General features: G+C 40.6%; 1 protein-coding gene across 6 annotated transcripts; it reads left to right on the top strand.

The window, feature by feature from the left end:
- Positions 1-656: 656 nt before the first annotated feature.
- On the top strand, positions 657-5152 carry LOC136202443 (ninja-family protein mc410). 6 transcript variants are annotated; one of them, XM_065993066.1, is made up of 4 exons: positions 682-812; positions 1836-1878; positions 1945-2955; positions 4429-5152. In XM_065993066.1, the coding sequence occupies exons 3-4, from the start codon at positions 1950-1952 to the stop codon at positions 4905-4907; spliced, it is 1485 nt and encodes a 494-aa protein (XP_065849138.1). In that variant the 5' UTR covers positions 682-812; positions 1836-1878; positions 1945-1949; the 3' UTR covers positions 4908-5152. The 6 variants fall into 6 exon arrangements, with proteins under 6 accessions (XP_065849137.1, XP_065849136.1, XP_065849138.1 ...); XM_065993067.1 differs by having other exon boundaries at positions 725-812; positions 1811-1878; XM_065993065.1 differs by lacking the exon at positions 1836-1878 and having other exon boundaries at positions 657-812.
- The last annotated feature ends 12772 nt before the right edge of the window (positions 5153-17924 follow it).

Raw genomic sequence — 17924 nt, 5'->3', positions numbered from 1 at the left:
CTTTTCCCTTTTTTTTATGTAATGGAGATTATAATAGTTGTTAAACAAAATTTAATTTATGGATTTCTAATTTCATTACAATAAAAAATTTAATATGCAAAATGACCCTTCAATGTAATTGACATTCCATTACAAAGCCCATTACATCTTACCAAACGGGTCTTGAAAAGTATTTTTGAAAAATATATAATAGAATGGTCTAGTTTGGTAGCATATGTCTGAATAAGTGTAAATGTAATTGGGTTAGATTTATAAATTTCCCTTCAATTTGACTATAATGATCTCTTTTTATTTTAAATTAGTTAACAATGACATTCACCTAAATTAGATAATAACAACTGTAAAATCTAACTTTTCAAAAAAAAAAAAAATGTAAAATTTAGTAATCACACAATAATACTAATAATGTAGTATATATAATAAAAGTCAAAGATGCTAATCTTGGATTAAAAAAAGGTTGTAATAAATTATAGAATTAATTAAATTTAAAAATTTACTTTAAATAAAATTGATAGTTTCTCACAAACCCATCAAATAAGCAAAAGTAATTGGAAATTGGAACAAATAGAATATTATCTCCCATTTATATTTAAAAATAAAAACACTAAAAATATATATAAAAAAAATGAAAATCATAATGGACGAAGAGGATCTTATCAGCATGAAAATCACATGCGCAATAAATAAAAACAGTAAAAAATTAAAAAAATTTGGTGGTTTTGATTTGAACATCTTCCACTAGCTCTGCTGTGTTCCCAAATTTCATCTCCTCTGTTGAGGATCGATCGCTTTTCGAACCCTCTTTTTCTCAGGTATTTCTTTTGTTCCTACTTTCTCTTTCACTTATGTTCTTCATCCAATCATGGAATTATGATGGTTTATAGACTTTCTTTTATATATAAAACTAGAAGAATTTGTTTTTTGTTTGTTGATTGAATTTGTGGGGGCCTGGTGATGATTTTCCGTGATTGTTTTGGGGGAACTAACCTAAGTTCCAATCGGGTGCTGCTTATACACATAAGTTTAATGGATATTTTTTTTTAATTTTTTTCTTTCTTTTTGTCTGGCATGCTTAGCTTGATGATGAACAGATCTAGGTTAATTTTTGTTGATGTATGAGAAATTGAAGGAAGACGGTAAAAATGAAATTCGTGGAATTTGTGTTGTGCGTTTTTCTTTAATCTTCATTTGAATTCAGTATTCAGCTCCTAGAATCCATATGGGCGAGTTGTTTTTTATGGATTCATAGGGTTTGAATTGTATGTTCTGGTACTGTTTTTGCTATTACAACTTACTCAGGAAAGGAAGATTCACTTGATTTGGGTCTTATGTCTTGCTGATGGCTGTGAGACATTGTGTTTTCTCAACTTCAAATGTCTTAATTTAACAGGGTAGTACTTGTTTGATGCTATCCTAATCAGTAATTTAGGGGTGTCAAAATGGGTTTTTGTGTCATAATCATGTTATGTGATCTATATATTCTACATGATTATATATGATATATATCCAACAAAATTGATAATCTTACCAAGCGGGCCGTGTCATGCGAGTTGTCTTTGTAGATCGTGTTATGGGATTATTTGTTTGAATCAGTTATTGCAGTTGTCAAATCCTATTTAATAACATGATAAAAAAAAGAATGTTTTCTTGTAGTGAGCTAAAGTCACTTTAGATAAGTGGATGTAGTGTGTGATTATTTGAATCTTGTCGTAGCATCAATTATTTAAATGTTGCGTCTTGTTCCTTTTTTAACATGGCATTCTTGTTGGGATTGATTTTATTGTTTCTTTTTTCTTTTCACTTCTTTTAGCAAAATCAACACTTCCCTTTTCCAGGTTATTTGGAGATGTGTATCTCTTTCTTCGGCACCTTGTAGAGGTAGTTTATGCAAAAATAAGGTTTAAGTATCTCGTTCACCAGATTGACATCTGTTGATGGTGATAGGTGATATGGAGGATGAAAATGGCCTTGAGCTTAGCCTTGGTCTTGGTTGTGGAGGATCATCTGCTAAATCGAAAGGTAAAAACGGCTGCTCATCGGATAATAGGATCGAGGAAGGTGATAGAGGCACTAAATTGGTCGATGATTTTAAAAGCTTCCTTCATGCTGGCACCCCGAAACCGGATGCAAGTGCTGGGTCTCAAATGAGTGATTCGGTGAAACCTCAGGAGAACTTCTTTAATGATCTTTCTAGGGCTAATTCTGATGTTGATGCTTCAATAAATTTGACCGGTAGGGGCCTGTGGGTTTCAAGCAGTAGACCTGCTGATATTGAAGAGGAAAAAAGACCAGAGGTTGGTAACAAACGGAAATTGTTAGATGCTCATCATTCTGATTTCCGTGAGAAGAAAGCATCACATATCTCTATAACAACAGAAGATGGCTCTACCGCTGAAAATGAAGACGTGGCAGAGTCTGATGTAGAGGGTTCAACTTCACGGTTGGTCTCTCATCTTGATGATGGCCCCAAACGTGGTTTTATTGGTGTTGGCGGTCCTTCTGATGTTCAAAAGGAGGTCTGCGGGTTCTCTGATTCCAGTGCTGTAGACTTGCAAGCACAAAAGAGGACTAATGGTTCATCGGAAACGGATGTTACCCACGGGAACTTGAACTACGGAGTTCAATTCTCAGTCCGACCAGCAAATATCATGAATATGCCGTACTCATTTCCTATGAAAGAATCCAGCTCTATCGGTGCACCTGCCACTTCAGGGCATATGCAAGGAATGATGCAGGTGATACCTACTTCTAATGGCGAGCAGCGAATGGGCACACAATCTTCAAATCCTGGGAATTTGCCGGTAATGTTTGGCTATTCGCCTATCCAGCTCCCAACATTGGATAAGGATAACTCGTGGGGCATGGTTTCTCATCTTCCACAGTTCCACCCTGCCTATGCCAGCAGAGGTGCACCCAACTTGGATAAGCAAAACGATGGGTTGAAAATCACCCCTTGTAAGTTGTTATTATCTTGCATCTCAATCTTTTAAAGCATGGTTATCTAATATTTGTTGGTGAAACTATATGCTTCTTTCACAAGTTGACGCACTTCTCTGCTGCTCCGATTAGTATCTTGCTGAGAATCCTGGCATATCCTGCTCCTAACTAGAATGCCTTTAATGTTGCTTTTTTTTTTTTTTTTCTGGATGCTTTCTTAGTTGAGGATTGCAAATTGTTTAGTGGAGGAGTCTTATGAGGAGATCTCAGACATGCTGGGTTTGGTTGTGATGCGAACCCACGAGGAACTAAGCCTTCCCATAACTAGATTTGATTCCTGAGAAACCCAACATACTAGGGTCGAACATATAAGAACCATTACAAAACGAATTTGCGAACATTCAGATCCAATCTCCAATAATCAAGAATTAAATTCTAAATTGTTCATGTTGTAGTGCTCCAAAGAACACGTAGAGAAACACTCAAGAAAAATCGATTTTGACTGACAGTAATTCATAGACTAGTTGCAACTTATGTTTTAGAGATTGGATACTCAAATAAATAGTAAAAATAAAAGACTAAAATAGTCCAAAACATTAAATAACTAGACTTAAAACTCGTTGTCAAAAAAAAAAAAAAAAACTAGACTTAAAACTCCAAGGGCTAAGCTGTAACTTTCCAAACTAATATTAACAATAACCGAAAGAAACTAACTTGTATAGTGCACGATTTTGATTCACATGAGTAAGGTCCGGGGTAATCCCGGAGTATGCGAAACATTTAGTACAAATCTCCAAATTTTATCAGGCCTTTGATTTGACCCCGGAGTAAGACCCACAGTGAAGCAAAACACTCAGTATGAATCTCCAAATTTGATCCAACCCCCTGGAGTGGCCATAACTGATCCGGCTCTGGAGTAGTAATAAAATTGCCAGTCTCATGTGCTTCAGCTTCTAAACACATAAAAACTTGTGTTGTTCCCTCGTTTGCTCCGCATTTATCCAAAACCTCTTTCCCTTTGTCATCTTATCAATCATATGTTCATGAAGGTTTGAAGTTCTACTTGGAATTTTTCGCTCTTGCCCTTGTAATCGGTCCTTCCAGTAGTATCATTTTCTCAGGCCATGGAACATGTTTTAATTTAGCTGGTATCATCTTTACATGACACTTGCATCTATGATACTGCAAACAAGATGATTTGTTTTCTCCTGAAATTTACTATTGGAATGGATCCTACTAGTGTTCACTTATCCGCTTTTCTTTTCCTTCTCGTTTCACTCGATTGCTTTACAGACCTTTGAGTGCGGGGACAAATCTCTTAATTCTTTGATCTCGACCGACTAGCAGAAGTTTTTTTCTTTTCTGACTTGTTTTCTCTTTGCTCAGAGTAGATCTTCAATACTTCATTGTTGCATTGAATGCTAATATTTTTAGTACAATTTTAGTTCAGTGGCTCATGAATTGCTTGATTCTGTATCTTCTTTTATGTAGCAGCCGCGCAAGTCATTTCACGAAATTCATCAGAACCCGGAAGGACATTAGAACGGGTGAAGAGTGACGGAAAACAGCATGTTACAGAAGAAGGATCCTCTAATCAGACTGAAGATGATGTAAAAGGAAGCAGCATGAACCTAAGGGCAAAAGATGCATCAACAACAGAAGTTGCCTCATTTGATTTTTCCGCCATAAAGCCGGGTATAGCATCAGATATGAAATTCGGAGGTTGTGGTTCCTATCCGAATTTACCATGGGTTTCTACCACCGGTTCTGGCCCAAATGGCAGAACAATTTCCGGTGTCACTTACAAATTCAGTACAAACCAGATCAAAATCGTATGTGCTTGCCATGGTTCCCACATGTCACCTGAGGAGTTCGTTAGGCATGCAAGTGACGAAAACGTCGACCCGGATAATGGAGGTTGTTTAGCCTCATTTCCAAATACCAATCCTGCTGCCTCTGCTCAGAGCTAGCTAAAAGTTACAATGTTTTTTACTCTTGGACCATAACTAATCAAGCAAAACCAGGTTATGACCTCTATATCCTTACATTTTGCTGCTGTTTTTTTGGCTTGCTTTTATCTGCTTATAGCTGCAATCAAATGTTGCAGGTGAATGTAATGATATGTTTTAGCCATAATATATGTGTTTCACATTAATGTTGTAAAATTCGTATGACGTATGATTTGTGTCTAATGATCCGGCTATGGTTATCTTCATTTTAATCTTCTCTTATCATTTGATAACTATGAGATTATGTTTGAACTTGTAGTTTTTTACCAATCGAGGTCGACTTAGAGTGGTATGGGCCTCAGGTCGTCTAAGTTATCGAATCCTGATATGTCTAGTAGATTTTAATTGCGAGAGAGACCACTAAAACAGTGTTTGATCAATCTCGAACCAATTAATCAGATTAACTTGCAATTAAATTTCTCATCCCATTTACGCACAAAATGCTAGTTTAGAGATGAGTTTGCCTTCAGCATTATTAGTGGTGATCAAAATTTATCGGTAGTTATTATAGATTTTTGATAAAGGGTCTAATGAGTAGGGTTGTAAATGAGTCGAGCCATTCATGAGCGGTTCGATGTTCGGCTCGTCGAGCTTGAGCACGATTAAGCTCGGCTCGAAAGCTCGTGACAGATTCAATTATAGGTTTATGAACAAGCTCATCAGCAAGCTCGATTATAATGTTTATAAATACACTCGTGAGCAAATTTGGTTCCATTATTTTTTTAATAATAGTATTCCTATGAATGAGGGCGAGCCTTGGCGCAACGGTAAAACGTTGTTGCCGTGTGACCTGAGGTCACGGGTTCGAGTCTTAGGAGCGGCCTCTTGTCAATTAAATTGGCAAGGGAAGGCTTGCCCCCAATACACCCTTGTGGTGGGACCCCTCCCCGGACCCTCGCTCAGCGGGGACGCGTAATGCGACCGGGCCGCCTTTTTTTTTTTTTTTAGTATTCCTATGAATTTTGTAGATTTTAAAAGTATGTAGTATTCCATTATGGATGAACTAACAAGTTCACTTCAAGATGGTATACCATGGTGCATGCTGTTTGCAGATGATATTGTGTTGGTTGATGAGACGAAAGGAGTGGAGAGTAAGTTGGAACTATGGAGACAAACTCTAGAATCTAGAGGCTTTGAGTTGAGCCGAAGTAAGACAGAATATTTGGAGTGTAAGTTTAGCGGCAATAGGAGTAGGGAGGCCGGGACAATCACCCTAGATGGGAGAGTTGTTCAGGCCTCGGATTGCTTCCGGTATTTAGGATCTATTATCCAAACGGATGGAGAAGTAGATGGAGATGTTGCTCATAGGATTAAAGCTGGTTGGTCGAAGTGGAAGAGTGCTACGGGTTTCCTTTGTGACCCCGGCATGCCTAATAGATTGAAGGGAAAATTCTACCGGACGGCAATTAGACCAGCATTGTTATATGGTACGGAGTGTTGGGCAGTGAAACACTGCCACATCCATAAGATGTCGGTGGCGGAGATGCGTATGTTGAGATGGATGTGTGGTCATACGAGAAAGGATCGGGTGAGTAATGAAATAATTAGGACAAAAGTAGGGGTCACATCTATTGAGAATAAAATGAGAGAAAACCGACTAAGGTGGTTTGGCCATGTGAGACGTAGAGCGCTTGATGCGCCGGTTAGGAGAACCGAAGAGTGGCAAAGGGATGTAGTGGTGAGGCTTAGGGGAAGACCTAAGCAAACTTGAAGGAGGGTGATCGAGAGTGATATGAGTTTACTGGGAATTGAGGAAAATATGGTAGTGGATAGGACGGAGTGGAGGGAGCGAATTTGTGTCGCTGACACGACTTGATTTCACGGTTTTATATGATGGTTCATGTTAGCCGACCCCGAATCATTTCGGGACTAAGGCTTTGTTGTTGTTGTTGTATAATATAATTAATGAGTTGTTCGAGAACGAAGTTCATAAAATGAATTAACGAGTTGCTCGCGAGCAAAGTTTGTGAACAAACTCGTTAATAAGCTCGTAAGCAGCTTATGAACAGAATGTTGAGCTTGAGCTCGTCAATTTTCTGATGAGTTAAACACGAATAGGCCAAAATTCTGCTTGGTTTACAGCCCTACTAACCCTGGCAGTAATAGCAGCCTATAACATGTATAGATGTGAAGGCTGCATCATGCCAGGTTATTATGATATAACAGAAAATAAAAATAAAAAAACTGTCAAAATAACCGTAATATTATCATTCAATATTACGTGCATATCATCTTTTTGGTTTAAATTTGAGTTAATATATATTTTTGTCCCTGTATTATCACGGAAAAACAAATATACCCTTATATCAAATAAGGTTAGTCTGTTAAATTATGGTATAATTGCATGTTTGTGGAAAATTCAGGGATAATTTTGTGCGTTTATGTAATATAAAGACATATCTGTTTTTCCGTGATAATACATGGGCAAATATGTATATTAACCCTTTAAATTTTACTTTTTAGTTCATGATTTTAAAATGTGTCCATATATATTAAAAAACATATTTTACTTATGAAGTACCGACTTGAATGCGGATACGGCAAACAACATTAAAAAAATATGAGATACGGGTGAGATGGGACACGATAAATTTTTATATAATTATATATATAACATTTAAAAGTGATAAAAGTATACAAATTTGGAGACTAATTTTAGAAATATTTATAAGTGCAAGTATGTCATTTTTCACAATTAGGGTTTCCTCCATTTCTCTTTGGTTGCTGCGTCTCCCTAATTTCCTTCAACTATCTCTGGTTTATGATAAGAAATACGTGGAAAAAGCTCTAATTGGTGGTGGAGGAAGATAATTTCTTATCCTATTTGCTTTGCTTTTGTAAATGATTGTGGAAGAAGATAATTTATGCTTGGCTCTTTATTTCGGGGAATAGTCTCTTGTTTTCTTTTTAAAAAACTGGCCATGACGGGATATGTTTTTGTAATGTCGGGTGCAAGTCCGGCCGTGTCTCCATGAATGGCGAGTTTGACACCCCCACTCCGGCTCCAGAAGAGTCGGTGCTTCATAGTACTTTACTAATATTGTCTTGACACATTTTTTATTTATTTTAGTTGTGAGATTTAGTTCATTATTGCCTTATTATCAGCTTCTTCCCTTTCAAACATCAGCGCCACCCTTGCAGAACCGAGTCTTTACAAGATCCAAACTTGACTGTGACTATAACAATGTACAATGTTTCTAAATAAAGAGCAATTGGAACTTGCAATTAAAAAATACCACAAGGAATTATTGTGAATTGGGCAAACATAAGGATTTTATTTAATATTATTTTTTGTTGAGATTTGTTGTTATTAAATAGCATAAAAACGTGTAAGAATGAGAACAGAATTTGGAAATAGGTAGGAATAGTATTGTGATAATTGACTTTAGAAGGGTTTTTGTAAGCATGTGAAGATTGAGGAAACACTGCCGGATTTTATGTTGCTTACAGATACAGGTTGGTTGATTTCCCAATTTGTAACATCTCTCAATAAAACATTCATCTCTCCTTCTCTATAGGGCCACCGTGCAATGCATGTCTCAAATATAAGCAATTATTTTTGGAATATACCATTCTCATTCTACTCTTTTTATTCTAATCAGCTTTTAATTTTCAATTAGGGCTAAACACCAATTCTTTTGTGGGGACAAGGTTGTGGATACAAGGGGCTAAACCACAGGTGATTCCCGGAGACCAAGGATATTTTGGAACCTTCAAGTATTCAATTGTTTCCACCCCTGTCAACCTCTTTTAGAAGGTAGAAACTGTAGGAAAAGATTAGAGTTACAGAAAAACTAATCTGAAACAGAAATCGAACTGTGCCGTGGTGGAGCGACTGCTTTGAAAGCGATTTCGGCAAAAAGAGGTGCAATCTGAAATCCGGTCCTCCCCAAGGTTAACACAGAGACCTTCGAACTTGTGCACTCAAAGTCGAAAGTATTGGAACAACAAGAGTAATTAATTGCCCAGAAAGTTTGTGAAGAGAAGAAAAAAACTGTGTCACAAATCAGGATCCGTTTTTTACTAAATAATTTGTTGAAGAAAACTTCAAAGGAGTAAAACGGATATTGTGAAGAAAACTAAAAATAAAATTCAGATCTAGTTCGGTCGGGGGGTCACGTGAACGAACGAGCGTGCGCGTGTGTTATATTTGCCAAAACCCACTAAACACAATTCAAAGACTTGTAAGTCCTGGCCCTTTATATACCCTTTAAAACATTGGTAAGTTTTCACGCGGGATAGGAAAAGAACTCCTAAGAGTAAAGTCACTAACGACAAATATACACACACACACCAATCAAAGCCATTTTCTTCAAATCAAAGTCATTTTCTCACAAAAATATTCTAAAAGCTAGTACGGAAGATTCTCCCTCAGTTATCAACTAAAGACTCCACATCCACAATAGTGTTCATTTGAACGCTAGATAACTACTGTTAAAATTCATCGGGTTATTTAGAGTCCAGCTGAGCACTGACACGCAGTAGTACAGGGTCAATGGATCAATCAATCACCAAGTAAGGTGGAGAGTGCCAAATATGAGGGTGGACCTAACTCGAAAAAGTTGAAAGGGGTGAGCATGTTTTATTCCTAATAAGATTTTAAATAGTTGCGTGGCTTTGTCACGTCAATCTCAAGCATATACCTGAAATTATTAAAACAACAAAACAAAACAAAGAGAGAACAACCTGTATCCTTAAATTCTATTATTTCCAATTTAATTTACAATATTTGTTCTGTACGTGTGAATTTATAATTATTTTCTGTGGTATAGTTTTTTTCTGTAGAGGCTGCTGGAATAATAGCGTAATTCAATAATCTGTTCCCGTATTCTTTTTGCCCACAGATTCATTATAGAATAAATTGTCAAACAATTTTGTATAAAACCACCCTCACACACTTCATTTCATCCCTCCTCTCAGCTATGCTTCTATGGTTTAATCAGTGTTAAAATGTCATCTTGCCACTTTTATCGGTATTTCGTTAACTTGGTTAAAATGATTTATGTCACAGGTTAATATAGAATATATAATTGAGTTTTAAATTCGTTTTTAGTTCAATTGATTCTATGACATGATATCATAGCTTCTAGAATTAAACAGTCAAAAATTCCATCATGGATGAGTTTATGCTTGCGCATGTCAGAAATTAATATAAAATATATAATTAGACGTTAACTATCAGCTTGGTTATCCAATGGTATTCTCCACACATCTAGAGAAAGCAACCGAGTGGCAATATGTTTCTTTATTTTTTTTTTCTTTTTCTGCGGCTCTGAGAGCCCTCCTTCACATCGAAAATGGACTATTATTTTTTTGGACCAATTTCAAGGGTTCCAATGTATTAAGCATATCATAAATAATATTTTATTTATATACTAATGTCTGTCCTAAATTACGAAAAAAAAAATCTCATTTGAGTTTTAATCTATAACCCTAAATTATGGAGTAATAGGTTATTTTCATTTTCCTTTCCCCTTAATTATTCTATTTCAAACAGCTTCTCAATGATGTAGATTGAAATCGACTGAGGATTTTAATCGTAAACCCACAAAGAATCTGATCTTCTCAAGCTAAACTTGAAGGTTGAGTTAACCCAATGGATATGAAATCCAAGCTCTCAAAGGAGGCTATAATTTTAATTCATCAAAAGTTAAGAACCTTACAAACATGAGAGCTTAAATACTCTCCAACATTTCAAGGGAAAAGACCCAAAAGCCTATGAATAGGGTTTTGGCTAACACATGGTCATAAGGGTATAATAGGAAAGTGGTAGTTTAGTAATTAAAACAAGGCACAATGGCAAAACAGTAAATAGAGTGTCTCAGAATTGGTCCCCTCAAGGTGAGAACTTGGAGGGGAAGTATTCTCCAGGTCAAATACGCCCCACGCCTATGATCTACGCCCCGCGTAGATGTGCTCCTGAACTTGAGGATGCTGGCTCGAACTCAGTACGCGAGGCGCCCCGTGGATTACGCCCCGCGTCATAGGGCTCCTGATCTTGATGGCTCCGCGGAATGGAATCTACGCGAGGCGCCCAAGGGGTGCGCCCCGCGTGTTTGACCTCTTGGACGATTTCTGGCTTGATAGGGCCATCTACGCCCTGCGTGGAAAGGGAGGCGCCCCGCGCCCCCAAATGTTGTGGATTTTCTCCAGAGACGACCGTACCCACGCCTGGCGCTCGGCTGGGTACGCCCCGCGTGCTTTCTGTTTTGGTATGCTCCTCGATCTCCATGAGTGGGTCCTCTTGGGTGACTCCTCGTTGCACCGGACTCGGGTCTAGGGATAAGATGCCCTCATCATTCTCCCCTTCTTCGAAAGAGTCGGGTCCCGTCTTGGTGACTTTGGTTGGCAATGACCCCTCCGGCTTCCACAAGCTCAAGTCCTGCACGTTGAAAGAAGACGACATTTTCCCAAGCCAATTGGGGAGAGTTAGTTGGTAAGCGTTGGCACTGATCTTCTTCGTGATCCTGTAAGGGCCATATTTTCTCGGTCTCAACTTGCTACTTGGGGCATGACTAAGCCGCTCTTTTCCCAAGTACACCATCACTTCATCCCCCACCTCAAACTGCACATCTCTTCGGTGCTCATCAACCTTGGATTTGTCCTTGGTGTTCTTCTTCTCAATACTATCCCGCACCTCTTGGTGCATTTGGTGGTAGTCGTTGGCTAAATTCTGAGCCGCCACACTCTTCTTCTCCCCCTGCGGAACCTTCCCCAAGTCAAGCGAGTGGTTCGGGGCTTTGGTGTACACAACGTCGAAGGGTGACTTCCCGGTCGTTGAACTCACGGCGGAGTTATAGGCAAATTCGGCTTGGGCGAGCACATAATCCCACATCTTGGGCTTATCCCGGCACTTGCTCCGTAACAAATTCCCCAAAGTCCGATTCACTACTTCGGTTTGCCCATCCGTTTGGGGGTGAGCTGTGGTGCTAAACTTCAAGGTAGTTCCTAAAATAGCCCAAAGAGTTCGCCAAAAGTGGCTAACAAACTTCGTGTCCCGATCTGACACTATACTCTTTGGAACCCCATGTAATCTCACTACCTCACGGAAGAAAAGCTTAGCAATGGCGGTGGCGTCATTAGTCTTTCGACATGGGATGAAATGAGCCATCTTTGAGAATCTATCCACCACTACAAAGATAGAATCCATGCCACGTTGAGTCCTTGGCAGTCCCAACACGAAATCCATCGAGAGATCCTCCCAAATAGTTTCCGGAATCGGCAAGTGCATACGTAGTCCGGCATTGGTGGTATGCCCCTTGGAGGTTTGACAATTCTCACATCGCTCGATGATATACACCACATCTTTACGCATCTAAGGCCAAAAGTATCGGGAGCTAACCGCCTCCAAGGTCTTATCTCTACCAAAGTGGCCGCCCAACACTCCCCCATGTAGTTCTCGGATCACTCTTTCTCGTATAGACGTGCTTGGAAGGCACAGCTGGCTACCCTTCATGAGAAATCCGTCCACAAGCTGATATCCTCCCTCTTCGGTGCCCCTTCTACACTTCTCCCACTCAATACCAAAGTCCGGGTCATCTTCGTATTCTCCCTTGATGTGTTCAAAATCTGTCAAGTCCAAGGCCACGGTCTTCAAAAGGGTTACCCTCCGACTTAGAGCATCCGCCACCTTATTCTGTTGACCCGCCTTGTGGAGAAGTTGGTAAGGAAATTTGTCCACGAATGCGGACCACCTAGCATGCATGGAGCTCCGGAGTTGCTTCTGGCTTCCCAAGTACTTGAGGGTCGTGCCCGGACCCTGTCGCACCACGAGGCGCTGTCTGCGAGTCGGGTTGTTTGGGAATGCAGCCCAAATCGGGCGGTAAATTCCATCCAAGGCTAAATACGGGCGAGAGACCGATAGCGAACAAGTACCGCGAGGGAAAGATGAAAAGGACTTTGAAAAGAGAGTCACATGAACTCCTTCCCAATAAGGTAGTGCTCCCACGTCTTGAGAGCTCGCACTACCGCATAGAACTCCTTATCATAAGTGGCCCATTTCTACCTTGAGTCACATAACTTCTCGCTGAAATACGCTATGGGCCTCTTCTCTTGCATTAACACTCCCCTAACTCCAACTCCACTCGCATCACACTCCACCTCAAAGAGCTTCTCGAAGTCCGGAAAAGCTAAAACCGGGGCGGTACTTAGCTTTTCCTTAATCAAGGCAAAACTGTTCTCTTGCTCATCTTCCCACTTGAAGCCTCTACCCTTCTTCAAGCATTCGGTCATAGGAGCCACGATAGCGCTGAAATTTCGGATGAACCGCCTATAGAATGTAGCCAACCCATGGAAACTCCTAATATCCCCAACTGTCTTCGGAGTCGGCCACTCCCGGATAGCTCTCACTTTCTCTTCATCCACTCGAATCCCACTCCCACTGACCACATACCCAAGGAACACCAAGCTCTCCATCACAAAGTCACACTTCTTAGTGTTGGCAAAGAGTTGGTTTTCCCGGAGCAAAGTTAACACGGTCCTCAAGTGCTCCACATGCTCTTCTAGTGTCTTACTATGGATGAGGATATCATCAAAGTAGACCACCACAAACTTCCCTATCACCGGACGCAACACTTGGTTCATCAATCTCATGAAAGTACTCGGTGCATTGGTCATCCCGAATGGCATCACTAACCACTCATATAGTCTGTCACGCGTCTTAAACGCCATCTTCCACTCATCTCCCGCCTTGATCCGGATTTGGTGGTACCCACTCCTCAAGTCGATCTTCGAAAAAACCTTGGAACCACTCAACTGATCAAGCATATCATCAAGTCGGGGAATCGGGAATTTGTACCGAATGGTAATCTTGTTGATGGCTCGACTATCCACACACATCCTCCACGACCCATCCTTCTTGGGTGTCAACAAAGCCGGCACCGCACATGGACTCATGCTTTCCCTAACATAACCCATTTTAATCAATTCGTCCACCTTCTCCTTCATTACCTCACTCTCCTTGGGACTCATCCGGTAGTGGGGAAGACTAGGCAAGCTAGCTCCCGGCACTAGATCAATGTGGTGTTGGATGTCCCGTAGGGGTGGTAACCCCTCCGGTAATTCTTCCGGGAAGACATCACAGAATTCATTGAGTAACCTTCCCACTTCCTCCGGAACCTCTTCAGTTTCACTTCCGACTCTTCCCTTCGGTGTGCTCGACTTCACCATCACTACATAGACCGTTTGGCTTTCCTCACACTCGTTCATAAACGCCTTGTGAGTTGGACAAACGATCAAGGTAGACTTCCCTTTGTCTTTGGGCTTCCCCAATAGAGGTGTTAGCAAATACCTAATGCCGTCCTTCATAAAACGATAGGTGTTCTTTCTCCCGGCATGGGTGGCGTCCTTATCAAATTGCCACGGACGTCCCAATAGTAGGTGGCAAGCATCCATTTCCACAACATCACAATAAACCTCATCCCGATACTCCCCTATCTCAAGAGGGACCTTACATCTTTGAGTGACTTTCTGTGCTCCGACATTCTTGATCCACCCACACTATACGGACTAGGGTGCGCCTCAAGCTCTAACCCAAATCTCTTGGTTGCGGTATCACTAATAATGTTCTCTTGGCTCCCGCTATCGATGATCACATTGCACTTCACTCCTTGCACTAGACATCGGGTTCGGAACAATTGATGTCGTTGATCCGAATCTACTCGACTTGAGACTAGGAGCCTTCTCACTACGTGTATGGCGTGGCCCCCATCATACTCTTCCCCATACTCATCCTCAACGGGAACACAACAAACATCCCCCTCGTCATCATAGTCTTCGTCGTCTTCATACCGCTCAACCATGTTGGCACTTCTTCTCTTGGGGCACTCGTTGGAACGGTGGCCCGGCTCGTTGCATCGGAAACACTTGAATGGAGCCGGTTTAGCATAAGGGTTGTTGCCCCTAGGGGGTTGTGTCGCCTTAAAAGGCCTCACATCTCCACTAGGTGCCTTTCCCGCACTTGGCGCCTTGGAATCGCTTGAGCTTGCGATTCCTTTACCCTTATCAATCCCCTTGGGAGCTCCTCTCCCTCCATAGGTACTCTCGACCCCGGCCCTCCTATAGCCTTCTCGCCCCCTCAAGCTCAACTGTGCCTCAGCCTTCAATGCTAAATTACGGGCATCTTGCACCCGAATCACCATTTGCGTTCCAATCCGATCTTGGATGTTGTACCTTAATCCTTCAAGATACCTTGAAGTCTTTTGGCTTTCGGTTTCCGACAAGTTAGCCCTTGCCGAAAGCCGCAAGAACTCCGAGGTGTACTCGTGCACACTTCTAGCACCTTGAGAACAATTCCGATAGGAACTATAGATGTACTGCTCATAGTCGGGTGGTAGAAACCTCTCCCGTAACATCGATTTCATCCTTAACCAAGATCTAATCGGTTCCCTTCCTCCTCTTCTCCTTCCCTCCTTCATGTTATCCCACCAAACCGAAGCTCCTCCTTTCAACCGGTAAGCTACTAACCGAACCTTCCGATCTTTCGGTATTCCCGCATAATCAAAGAACTGTTCTACCTCAAGCAACCAATCGAGGAAACCCTCTATGTCGAGTTCTCCCCCGAATTATGGTAAGTCCACTTTCAACTTAAAGGCGTCGTCTCTATCAAAATTTCCTCCATACCCCATTCTCACATTCGGTTCGCCTCTATATCCGCCCCTCTCATTACCTCGGCCCTCATACGGGTCATTCAAACCCACATTCCCCCTTTCATAACCACCTACAACATCATTATGCACAATATCCATATTCACGGCACGCACATGCGCGGGACCAACAACATCATTCACATGCACATCATGCCTAGGCCTATCATTCATGGCATTATCATCAATCCTAATCCCCATATTCCTAGCAATCCTAGGCATGTCATAATCATCAAACAAATCCCCATCACTATCACTATCCACATTTCTAATGACTACGGGATTAGTCCGCCTTACCTCTTGAACCTGAGGGTCCATTGCTTGGGGTGCATAGGTTATCCGTGGTGGTGGTGTTGGTTGCCGTTCAAGTAGATGGCGGGTTTGTTCCTCTTGTCTCCGGTGAGGCTCTCCGGCGGGTTGGATGTGGCTATTTCGAAACTCAAGAATAAGCCTCTCCGTATCAAGACGCCTTTCTCTTCGTTCCGCTTCTTGTTTTTCTTCCAACTCACTCATCTTGTCATTCATTTCCTTCATGCTTGATTCTAGTGCCTCAAACCTTTGTTCATGGGTTCCAATGGCTTCGGTGGTGATACGTGGTTGAACCATCTCCGAGAAGAAGTCTCCGGTCAAGGAAAACGACTCGGCTCTGATACCAACTGATGTAGATTGAAATCGACTGAGGATTTTAATCGTAAACCCACAAAGAATCCGATCTTCTCAAGCTAAACTTGAAGGTTGAGTTAACCCAATGGATATGAAATCCAAGCTCTCAAAGGAGGCTATAATTTTAATTCATCAAAAGTTAAGAACCTTACAAACATGAGAGCTTAAATACTCTCCAACATTTCAAGGGAAAAGACCCAAAAGCCTATGAATAGGGTTTTGGCTAACACATGGTCATAAGGGTATAATAGAAAAGCGGTAGTTTAGTAATTAAAGGCACAATGGCAAAACAGTAAATAGAGTGTCTCAGAATTGGTCCCCTCAAGGTGAGAACTTGGAGGGAAAGTATTCTCCAGGTCAAATACGCCACACGCCTATGATCTACGCCCCGCGTAGATGTGCTCCTGAACTTGAGGATGCTGGCTCGAACTCAGTACGCGAGGCGCCCCTCGGATTACGCCCCGCGTCATAGGGCTCCTGATCTTGATGGCTCCGCGGAATGGAATCTACGCGAGGCGCCCAAGGGGTGCGCCCCGCGTGTTTGACCTCCTAGACGATTTCTGGCTTGATAGGGCCATCTATGCCCTGCGTGGTAAGGGAGGCGCCCCGCGCCCCCAAATGTTGTGGATTTTCTCCAGAGACGACCGTACCCACGCCTGGCGCTCGACTGGGTACGCCCCGCGTGCTTTCTGTTTTGGTATGCTCCTCGCTCTCCATGAGTGGGTCCTCTTGGGTGACTCCTCGTTGCACCGGGCTCGGGTCTAGGGATAAGATGCCCTCATCACTCAATATCCTTAGATTTTCAAATAAATAAATAAATATTAAATATCATTTCCAAAATGTATTAAAACTGTATTCTAAAAGAAAAAAAAATCTTCTACTCCTCTCTTTTAACCGTTTGTGTTTTTCTCGTCGATGTAGACTCCCTCTCAAAAATTTCTAAATCCTCCCCTAATCAATTACACATTAAAAAACTGCTTTCAAATTTTAAAAAATGTAAATAAAATATAGAAATTTTATGATATGAACAAAAATAAAATATCAAGATACTTAAATTAAACTAAAAGTTAAATGATTCAATCCAAATCAAAATGATAAATAAAGATCTCATTTTTTTTTGCCAACCATTTTGTATATGTGCTTTTGAGCTAAATTAATTAACTCGTAAATTTTTGTGACATCAAGGGCCACAAAATCCATTATTTTATTTTTAAACCGTCCTAATTTGGGTAGTTTGTTCTGACTGGTGAGTAAAATAAAAATTAATTAGAATAATTTAAAACAAATTTCAAAATTAATTTATTAAAATTCAACTGGAGATTATGACCTCTATCTAAGATAAAAAAAAAATATATATATATAAGATTATGAGCATGCCATTGGTTTTGGTCAGGATTTGATGAAAGCATTGTATATGCAATATGAATTAAATTTTTTTTATTTATTATTTATTGTTGCAATATGCATTATTGGTTGTTATTTTAATTCAAGAGTTTTTTTTTTTATATATAAAAATAGCATATGAATTGGGTTAAAAATAAAATAAATGTAGCTTTCAGGTTTGATGTATTCCATGCACAGTGAGATCACCTTGAGTTGGAACTTCTTGACTTTTTTTGTTTTTCTTATGCAACTTACCTTTGACTTTTATCTTTCAACACTCACAACTTTT

Source organism: Euphorbia lathyris, chromosome 8 (genome assembly GCF_963576675.1).
Source record: "Euphorbia lathyris chromosome 8, ddEupLath1.1, whole genome shotgun sequence".
Classification (NCBI taxonomy): domain Eukaryota; kingdom Viridiplantae; phylum Streptophyta; class Magnoliopsida; order Malpighiales; family Euphorbiaceae; genus Euphorbia; species Euphorbia lathyris.
The sequence above is the reverse complement of the archived record's forward strand: the minus strand, read 5'-3'. Positions and strand labels throughout refer to the sequence as shown.